The sequence below is a fragment of the Cololabis saira genome, chromosome 21 (assembly GCF_033807715.1).
Source record: "Cololabis saira isolate AMF1-May2022 chromosome 21, fColSai1.1, whole genome shotgun sequence".
In the NCBI taxonomy this organism is placed as follows: Eukaryota; Metazoa; Chordata; class Actinopteri; order Beloniformes; family Belonidae; genus Cololabis; species Cololabis saira.
This window is the reverse complement of record NC_084607.1, coordinates 4,163,721-4,174,967: the sequence shown is the minus strand read 5'-3', so window position 1 is coordinate 4,174,967 and position 11,247 is coordinate 4,163,721. Positions and strand designations below refer to the sequence as shown.

The window sequence follows — 11,247 nt, the reverse complement described above, 5'->3', positions numbered from 1 at the left end:
GTGAGTGTGAACTCTGCTGAGTGACCTTGACGTGTTGATGAGTCTTTATTCTCCATTAAAGTGACACATTATTAATTATGATGTCGTTTGATCAATTAACACAACAGGCAGCGACTTGAGACGGCTTAGAAACACCGTAGATGTAACGACCTCCGCCGGTTCCCCTCCCTTCTCCTCTAAACCGTCTTCATGCCACTAACATTCACATCAACGTCACACACTTGTCTCCCTCCCCGATGCAGCAGATACAGACCATAACGCTCTCCAAACACGTGCCGACACGAGAGGGGCGGGTGCACGCTGTCCCTTCCAGCGCCGCACACGTCCATGTGGCATCCATATCTGAATTCTCAGGACATCTGCGTTGGGAGTAAATTGCATCACACCCCATAAATTTGCCCAGATGCTGAGTGTGACTTTGACAGGAGGGTGGGGGGGTGGGGGGGTTTGTGTGAGTGGAAATAATAAAAGATGGCGTGGAGGAGACGAGACACAACAGGAAAGACTGGGAGAGACGGCGGTCCAGTGGAGGAAAAATCTGCTCTCCCAAAACACCAATCAGGATGCTAAATTTGATTTTGTGTTGGTGGACCCGAGCAGCTGTTGACTTTGTACAAACTCACTTTCAGCTCACTTTATTTGCACCAATTCACAACTAGTCATCTCCTGCCTCTTTTTAAATATCTGAGTATTTCAGGAGAAGCTCTGAGTTTGTCAGCTGATCCATCACAGATGCCACGCAGAGCCTGGCAGAGCTGGGTAGCCAAAAATTGTACTCAAGTAAAAGTACTGTTACTTCAGAATAATGTGACTAAAGTAGAAGTAAAAAGTAGTCATCCAAATAATTACTTGAGTAAAAGTAAAAAAGTACTTGGTGAAAAAACTACTCAAGTACTGAGTAACTGTTGAGTAACGTCTGATTTATTTTTTTAACACAACCATTCAAGCAGACAAAAGTACAAAATAATCATCTTCAGGCAAAATAAATCAATACAATTAAATTAATAAAAAATAGCTTTAATTAAAATAATCTTAAAGTAAATTCAAGTACTTTAATAAATAATAAAATAAATAAAATAATAACAGAATAAAAAAATAAATTAAGCACAAGTAGTACAAAGTTTCAAGCCTTTGTACTTTTTTTTTAACCAGGCAGAACTAGAACAAACATGAACTCATAGAAACAAAACATGCAAAAACAAAAATTTTTCCCAAACAATCACCTAGTGATGTCATGAGATTGACGCGTACGTGGATAAAAGGGATAAAAGAAAAGTAACAGCTCAACGTAGCCTAATGTAGCGGAGTAAGAGTAACAGTTTCTCCTTCACAAATCTACTCAAGTAAAAGTAAAAAGTATAGTGTTTCAAAACTACTCCTAAAAGTACAAAATTTCCCAAAAAGTATTCAAGTAAATGTAACGGAGTAAATGTAACTCGTTACTACCACCTCTGGAGCCTGGTTTCTGTTATTCACTGATGGCTAGTTCTGGACGGCTTTAGTGGCACCAGTACCGGCCCCTGTGGCATCCCGCCGGCGTGGACTCTCTGTCATCCAGGTCGTGGGCGTGATGCATGCTCAACTTAATTCAGAGATAGTTAATTATTTTAGCCAGCTTATGTTATGGTGCTAATTAATTACGGTGGCCGAGACCCGCAATTGCTGAAAATAAAAGTAACGGTGCAAACAGAAACAAACGCCGCTACAAATAAAATAAACACTTAGCAAATAAAATAAACGCTGCAAACAAAAAGAAATGCTGCTGCAAATAAAAGAAACGCTGCAAATATAAAGAAACTCCGCTGCAAATAAAATTAAAAAAACACGCAAATAAAAAAAGAAATGTTGCCGATGCACTGGTGTTGCACATTAAAAATTACACGTAGCAACGTTGAACACTAACCTTTTCACTTATTTTCTCATTCGTTGTTGTTCTTATTCCTCGCTCTTCTTATTTCTTCCTTTTCACTTACGTCCTCTTCGTCTTCTTCTTCTCCTCTCACGTAAAAAACACCGGTGCATCAGCAAAAATAGTCCCCGGTAATTCACTTCCGTTGTGGCTTTTTTATTTGCGTTGTTTTTTTTTTAAATTTGCAGCGGCGTTTCTTTATATTTGCTTGGTTCTTTTTTTATTTGCAGCGGCGTTTGTTTTTATTTGCAGCGCTTATTTTATTTGCAAAGCGTTTATTTTATTTGCAGCGGCGTTTGTTTTTATTTGCAGCGCTTATTTTATTTGCAAAGCGCTTATTTTATTTGCAGCGGCATTTATTAGGGCCCGAGCACCTTCAGTGCGAAGGCCCTATTGTATCTGTAGGAATTATTATGGGCATGCCAAGTAGTGGCATGACCATATTGCAATCGTCCAGAATGGCCCAAAGGGCAATGCTGCTAGCATGCTAAAGTCGCAAAAGTCCCACTGCGCACCAGCGGGTGTACAGCATGACCCCGCACTGATGTGGAAAAAAAAAATCCCCAAAAAGTAAAACACGGCCGAAAAAATGAGGAAAAACATGAAAATGAAGGCGTAAATTAGTACCCAGAAAAGGTTTCCCTTTTCTTATTTTTATTATTATGGGCATGCCAAGTAGTGGCATGACCATATTGCAATCGTCCAGAATGGCCCAAAAGGCAATGTTGCTAGCGTTTCGCTAACATGCTAAAGTCACAAAGGTCCCACTGCGCACCAGCGGGTGTAAAGCATGACCCCGCTCTGTTGTGGAAAAAAAAAATCCCCAAAAAATGAAACACGGCCGAGAAAACCTGAAAAATGAAGGCGTTAAATTAGTATCTAGAAAGGTTTCCCTTTTCTTATTATTATGGGCATGCCAAGTAGTGGCATGACCATATTGCAATCGTCCAGAATGGCCCAAAGGGCAATGCTGCTAGCATGCTAAAGTCGCAAAAGTCCCACTGCGCACCAGCGGGTGTACAGCATGACCCCGCACTGATGTGGAAAAAAAAAATCCCCAAAAAGTAAAACACGGCCGAAAAAATGAGGAAAAACATGAAAATGAAGGCGTAAATTAGTACCCAGAAAAGGTTTCCCTTTTCTTATTATTATTATTATTATTCTTATTCCGCACTTTTTTTCGTCCGTTAATACGGCCCGAACCGCAACGTGCACCCATGCATGGCATACATCGTTGGATGCGTCTCCATCGTGATTCGATGGGCATTACTTTTCTCCGTAATAGGGGTTACCGTGGCAACGCTAGTTGCCAAAAAGCAAAAAAAAAGGCGAAAATTCCCACGCTTATTGCTCGGCCGAACTTTATCGTAGAGACATCGTTCAAACTTTCAAACACTCGGCCCGATAGTCTTTAAAGGACCATACAACTTCATCATTCTAGGTATTACGGTTTTTGCGATATTTAACTTTCAATTAAAAAAAAAAATCCCTTTTATTTTGGACGTTTGTTGCTAGGCAACGGTTTATCGTACAGACATCATTACAACATTGACAAACCCGGGACGCTTTGTACTGCAACATATTTTAGTCTCGTCATGCTTGCTATTACGGTTTTTGAGATATTCCACATTGTTCATTTTGATGCTAACGGAACTTCGGATGCTTGTTGCGCGGCAACGCGGTATCGCAAAGACTTTGATTCAACGTTAAAATACTCAGTTTGATGTGGACTACAACATACTGACGGCTCATTACGCTGTCGTTTACATCTTTTGAGATATTGAAGCCAAATTGTCCCATTCTATCCTATGGGGCTTGTTACCATGGCAACAAAAACCAATGCATTTGTATGGGGGAGCATGTGAATAAACAATCTGTTAATGCTGCCTGAACCGGAACGTGCACCCATGCATGGCATACATCGTTGGATGCGTCTCCATCGTGCCTCGATGGGCATTACTTTTCTCAGTCAAAAGTGTTACCGTGGCAACGCTAGATGCCATAAAGCAAAAAAAAAGGCGAAAAATTCAGACGCTTATTGCTCGATCGAACTTTGTCGTAGAGACATCGTTCAAACTTTCAAACACTCGGCCCGATTGTCCCTAACGCTACGTACAACCTCATTATGCTAAATATTACAGTTTTTTGAGATAATGACCTTTCATTTTTTTCTTTATTTCCGTTTGACTTTGGACGCTTGTTGCTAGGCAACAGATTATCGTAGAGACATCCTACAAATTTTCCCCGACTCGGCACGCTGTGGACTTCAACATATTCAAATTTCATGAAGCTGTTATTTAAGGAAATTTTATGTCAAAATCCAGGCCAAATGGCCCCATTCATTCGGATGGGTTTTTTTTACCACGGTGAAACAAAAACCTATCCATTAATGTAGCCTGAACCGCAACGTGCACCCATGCACGGCATACATCGTTAGATGCGTCTCCATGTTGCCTCGATGGGCATTACTTTTTTCAGTCAAAGGTGTCACCGTGGGGGGCGGTAGACGCCAAAAAGCGCACGCCTTTAATAACTATTGGGAGCACAGGAATGAATGCAATACAACTGTAAACACCTCAAACTGACATAGAACCGCCACGAACACAACCACTACAGCCCTAAACCAAAGCAGCGAGAGGGGTCGAATGGGCCGTAGGGCATGCCCATATCAAAATTTCATGAAATTTTCTAGTTATTATTATTATTATTATTCTTATTCCGCACTTTTTTTCGTCCGTTAATGCGGCCCGAACCGCAACGTGGACCCATGCATGACATACATCGTTGGAGGCGTCTCCATCTTGCCTCGATGGGCATTACTTTTCTCCGTAATAGGGGTTACCGTGTCAACGCTAGTTGCCAAAAAGCAAAAAAAAAGGCGAAAATTCCCGCGCTTATTACTCGGCCGAACTTTATCGTAGAGACATCGTTCAAACTTTGAAACACTCGGCCCGATAGTCTTTAAAGGACCATACAACTTCATCATGCTAGTTATTACGGTTTTTGCGATATTTAGCTTTCAATTTAAAAAAAAAATCACTTTTATTTTGGACGCTTGTTGCTAGGCAACGGTTTATCGTACAGACATCATTACAACACTGACCAACCCGGGACGCTTTGTACTGCAACATATTTTAGTCTTGTCATGCTTGCTATTACGGTTTTTGAGATATTCCACATTGTTCATTTTGATGCTAACGGAACTTCGGATGCTTGTTGCGCGGCAACGCGGTATCGCAGAGACTTGGTTCCAACGTTAAAAGACTCAGCTTCATGTGGACTACAACATACTGAGGTCTCATTACGCTGTCGTTTACAGCTTTTGAGATATTAAAGCCAAATTGTCCCATTCTATCCTATGGGGCTTGTTACCATGGCAACAAAAACCAATGCATTTGTATGGGGGACCATGTGAATAAACAATCTGTTAATGCTGCCCGAACCGGAATGTGCACCCATGCATGGCATATATCGTTGGATGCGTCTCCATCGTGCCTCGATGGGTATTACTTTTCTCAGTCAAAAGTGTTACCGTGGCAACGCTAGACGCCATAAAGCAAAAAAAAAGGCGAAAATTCGGATGCTTATTGCTCGGTCGAACTTTATCGTAGAGACATCGTTCAAACTTTCAAACACTCGGCCCGATTGGCACTAACGGACCTTACAAGCTCATTATGCCAATTATTACAATTTTTGCGATATTGACCTTTCATTTTTTTTTTAAATTTCCATTTGACTTTGGACGCTTGTTGCTAGGCGACAGATTATCGTAGAGACATCATACAAAGGTTCCCAGACTCGGCACGCTGTGGACTTCAACATATTCAAATTTCATGAAGCTGTGATTTAAGGAAGCTTTAATGTAAAATCCAGGCCAAATGGCCCCATTCATTCGGATGAGTTTTTTTTACCATGGTGGAAAAAAACCCTATCCGTTAACGTAGTCTGAACCGGAACGTGCACCCATGCACGGCATACACCGTTAGATGCTTCTCCATCGTGCCTCGATGGGCATTACTTTTCTCAGTCAAAAGCGTTACAGTGGGGACGCTAGACGCCAAAAAGCGCGCCCCATTAATAGCTATTGGGAGCACAGGAATGAATGCAATACAACCGTAAACACCTCAAACTGACATAGAACCGCCCCGAACACAACCACTACAGCCCCAAACCAAAGCGGCGAGAGGGGACGAATAGGCGGTAGGGCATGCCCATATCAAAATTTCCCGAAATCTTCTAGTTATTATTATTATTATTCTTATTCCGCACTTTTTTTCGTCCGTTAATACGGCCCGAACCGCAACGTGCACCCATGCATGGCATACATCGTTGGATGCGTCTCCATCGTGATTCGATGGGCATTACTTTTCTCCGTAATAGGGGTTACCGTGGCAACGCTAGTTGCCAAAAAGCAAAAAAAAAGGCGAAAATTCCCACGCTTATTGCTCGGCCGAACTTTATCGTAGAGACATCGTTCAAACTTTGAAACACTCGGCCCGATAGTCTTTAAAGGACCATACAACTTCATCATGCTAGTTATTACGGTTTTTGCGATATTTAACTTTCAATTTAAAAAAAAAATCACTTTTATTTTGGACGCTTGTTGCTAGGCAACGGTTTATCGTACAGACATCATTACAACATTGACCAACCCGGGACGCTTTGTACTGCAACATATTTTAGTCTCGTCATGCTTGCTATTACGGTTTTTGAGATATTCCACATTGTTCATTTTGATGCTAACGGAACTTCGGATGCTTGTTGCGCGGCAACGCAGTATCGTAGAGACTTGGTTCCAACGTTAAAAGACTCAGGTTGATGTGGACTACAACATACTGAGGTCTCATTACGCTGTCGTTTACAGCTTTTGAGATATTAAAGCCAAATTGTCCCATTCTATCCTATGGGGCTTGTTACCATGGCAACAAAAACCAATGCATTTGTATGGGGGACCATATGAATAAAACATCTGTTAATGCTGCCCGAACCGGAACGTGCACCCATGCATGGCATATATCGTTGGATGCGTCTCCATCGTGCCTTAATGTGCATGACTTTTTTCAGTCAAAAGTGTTACCGTGGCAACGCTAGATGCCAAAAAGCAAAAAAAAAGGCGAAAATTCAGACGCTTATTGCTCGGCCGGACTTTATCGTAGAGACATCGTTCAAACTTTCAAACACTCGGCCAGATTGGCACTAACGGACCCTAGAACCTCATTATGCCAATCTTTAAAGTTTTTGCGATATTGACCTTTCTTTTTTTTTTTTTTATTTCCGTTTGACTTTGGACGCTTGTTGCTAGGTAACAGGTTATCCTAGAGACATCGTACAAATGTTTCCCAACTCGGCACGCTGTGGACTTCAACATACTCAAATTTCATGAAGCTGGGATTTAAGGAAATTTTATGTCAAAATCCATGCCAAATGGCCCCATTCATTCGGATGGGATTTTTTATCACGGTGAAAAAAAAACCTATCCATTGTCATTGTCTATCATGTAGCCTGAACCGCAACGTACACCCATGCATGGCATACATCGTTAGATGCGTCTCCATGTTGCCTCGATGAGCATTACTTTTTTCAGTCAAAAGTGTCACCGTGGGGGGCGCTAGACGCCAAAAAGCGCGCCCCATTTTTAACTATTGGGAGCACAGGAATTAATGCAATACAACCGTAAACACCTCAAACTGACATAGAACCGCCCCGAACACAACCACTACAGCCCTAAACCAAAGCAGCGAGAAGGTACGAATGGGCAGTAGGGCATGCCCATATCAAAATTTCCAGAAATTTTCTAGTTCTTCTTCTTCTTCTTCTTCTTCTTCTTCTTCTTATTGTTCTGACAAAAGGAAGGCCTTTTTGCCCCCCTAAACGTGCCCAAAAAGTCACCAAATTTTGCATGCAAGTCAGGCCTGGCGAAAAATTTGATATTTCATGGTTTGCATTAATGGGCGTGGCAAAATGGCTCAACAGCGCCCCCCGGAAAACTTTGTGCCTCAAGCCCCACAATGCGGTTTGTCGTACATGCACGAAAATCGGTACACACCTGTATCATGGCCCAACTTAAAGAAAAGTCTCTTGGAGTCATGCCCGAAACCGAACAGGAAGTCGGCCATTTTCAATTAATCGTGTCATTTTGGCGAAATTTATGCCTTCCTTCGGCAGTTAATACGGCCCGAACCGTAACGTGCACCCAGGTGTGTTATACATCAAAATGTGCTTCTCCATCCTCCGACACCACGCATTACTTTTCTCTTTCAAAAGCGTTACCGTGGCGACGCTAGACGCCGAAAAGCGCGCCCACCCTTCATCTGATTGGTTCAGACAGAAAAAACTTTGCGCCTCAAGCCCCTCAATACGGTTTGACGTACATGAACGAAAATCGCTACACACCTGTATCATGTCGCAACTTAAAGAAAAGTCTCTTGGCGCCACGGCCGAAACCGAACAGGAAGTCGGCCATTTTGAACATTCTGAATTAATCGCGTAATTTTGGAGCAATATATGCCATTCCTTTGAGAGTTAATACGGCCCGAACCGTATCGTGAACCCAGATGTGTTATACATCAAAATGTGCGTCTCCATCCTGCGACTACACGCATTACTTTTCTCTTTCAAAAGTGTTACCGTGGCGACGCTAGACGCCAACAAGCGCACCCCCCCTTCATCTGATTGGTCCATATTTGATAGTTCCCCAAAAGGCACCAAATTTGGCACGCAAGCCAGGACTGGCGATAAATGTGATATTTCATGGTTTGCATTAATGGGCGTGGCAAAATGGCTCAACAGCGCCCCCCGGAAAACTTTGTGCCTCAAGCCCCACAATACGGTTTGACGTACATGCACCAAAATCGCTATACACCTGTATCATGGCACAGCTTGATGAAAAGTCTCTTGGAGCCATGGCCGAAACCGAACAGGAAGTCGGCCATTTTGAAATCTGATTGGTCCATATTTGATAGTTCTCCAAAAGTCACCAAATTTTGCATGCAAGACAGACTTGGCGATAAATTTGATATTTCACGGTTTGCATTAATGGGCATGGCCTAACGGCTCAACAGCGCCCCCTAGAATACTTTTCTCTGCCATAACTTTTGAATGGTTTGACATAGGAAGTTGTGGGTGGTGTCATGGGACTCTGTATGGAGTCCTTGACCTTCATTGGCCTGAATTAGCCCCACCCCTTCTTCTGATTGGTTGTCCCTTTTTTCTGCTATAACTTTTGAATGGTTTGACATAGGAAGTCGTGGGTGGTGTCATGGGACTCTGTAATGAGTTCTTAAGCTTCGTTGGCCTTAATTAGCCCCGCCCCTTCTTCTGATTGGTTGTCCCGATTTTCTGCTATAACTTTGGAATGGTTTGACATAGAGAGTCGTGGGTGGTATTATGGGACTCTGTAATGAGTTCTTAAGCTTCGTTGGCCTTAATTAGCCCCGCCCCTTCTTCTGATTGGTTGTCCCTTTTTTCTGCTATAACTTTTGAATGGTTTGACATAGCAAGTCGTGGGTGGTATTATGGGACTCTGTAATGAGTTCTTAAGCTTCGTTGGCCTTAATTAGCCCCGCCCCTTCTTCTGATTGGTTGTCCCTTTTTTCTGCTATAACTTTTGAATGGTTTGACATAGGAAGTTGTGGGTGATGTCATGGGACTCTGTAATGAGTTCTTAAGCTTCGTTGGCCTTAATTAGCCCCGCCCCTTCTTCTGATTGGTTGTCCCGATTTTCTGCTATAACTTTGGAATGGTTTGACATAGGAAGTCGTGGGTGGTGTCATTTCTGATATGCTAATGGGGGGCGGTGGCCCTGAGTGCGAGGGCCCGTTCATCGCTGCTTGCAGCTTTAATTTTTATTTGCAGCGTTACTTTAATTTTCAGCAATGGCGGGTATCGGCCACCGTAATTAATACTAGTTTTCATTCATCCTGATCAAACCTGTCCAAACGTCCTCATTTTAAACGTCTCGACCGAAACCACGATGAGCTGGAGTCGGTCCAGCTGGTGCATTATGGCTAGCGCTGGCTAAAAGCCCTTAAACCAGAGTGATGATAGCTGATGGCATCCATTGATCTTTAGTCACGTTGCATCTGAAGGAATATTGAATTATATCGAGGGATTGTTGCCTTCCTGTCGTCTCCTCTCCCTGTCACAGGAAAAATGTCAAAAGTAACTTTATATTCCTGTCCTGCACTGCAAAAATCCATTTGCTGGGAAAGTTAAAAAAAAAAAAAGCCTTGTTTCAAGAAGACCAGAGGAATATTTAAGACTGTTTTGCTCATTTTAAGAAATCTAGCCAAGAAAATCTTTCTTGCACCATTGGCAAATATTTTATTGCTTAAAATAAGACAATTTCGACTAAATGTAAGGAATATTAAGCTTAATTCTAGAGGGACTTTTTTTCCAGTGGGGTTACCTCACGGCTCAAACATTTGAAGTTTCATTGATGGCAGAGACCGACCAGCGTCCTCTTCCTGACCTCACCAGACCAGAGATGTATTCAACATATGTGGTGGTTCACTTACACGTCCAGTTTTACCATAAAAAGTGTGTCCCAGCCTTCTATGCTCCAAAAACCCAAATAATCCAAAAGTATTCCAATAAAGGCCGTCGGTGGTAACAGGTGGTTTGTTTGATGAACGCACTTCCGCCACTTTATTGTTTTAAAATTATATGTACTTCATTTCTGTCAAAATTATAAACAAAACAACAACCAAAACTATCCTACAACTTAAATGAAAACAAAGGTTAGTTTAATCTGATATTACAAGTCCAAAGAAATGGTAAAAAAAATCATAAAAAATGTAATAAAAAAATAATTAAAATAATTAATAATTAAATAATATAAATAATTAAAAATGTAATAATTTTACAAAAATCTCCTGTCATCACACCAGACATTTGACGGACAAAAGAACTCCATCACCTCCACCGTCAAGATGTGTTCTTAACCACTTAAATAAGGCCACGTTTACACATAGCCGGGTATTTACAAAAACGGATATTTTCCCCTCTATGTTTTCAAAAATATCCTCGTTTACACAAACCCGCATGAAAACGCTGTTAACGTCATGCCAGCCAATCAGAATCCTGGAAAAAACATCAACAAATGACGCGTGTAACTTCCAGTTAAGGCTGATTTATGGTTCCGCGTTACACCAACGCAGAGCTTACGGCGCAAGGTACGCGGCGAAACACACACCGTACGGCGCGCATTGCCGCGTACCCTACGCCGTAGGCTCTTCGTCGATTTAACGCGGGACCATAATTCAGGCTTTACTTCCAAGATGAACGAGAGTCTTTCGTTTGGAGTGACAGAGAAGTGGAGTTACTTTTAAGCGTGACTT

At 42.1% G+C, this 11,247-nt stretch overlaps 1 protein-coding gene across 1 annotated transcript in view; it reads right to left on the bottom strand.

The window, feature by feature from the left end:
• Positions 1-1,498: 1,498 nt before the first annotated feature.
• The window catches only part of LOC133422555 (uncharacterized), a 55,961-nt gene continuing 46,212 nt past the window's right edge, over positions 1,499-11,247 (bottom strand). The window contains exon 5 of the mRNA XM_061712575.1: positions 1,499-1,582. Coding sequence (XP_061568559.1) covers positions 1,499-1,582 — 84 coding nt within the window. The remainder of the gene's footprint in view (positions 1,583-11,247) is intronic.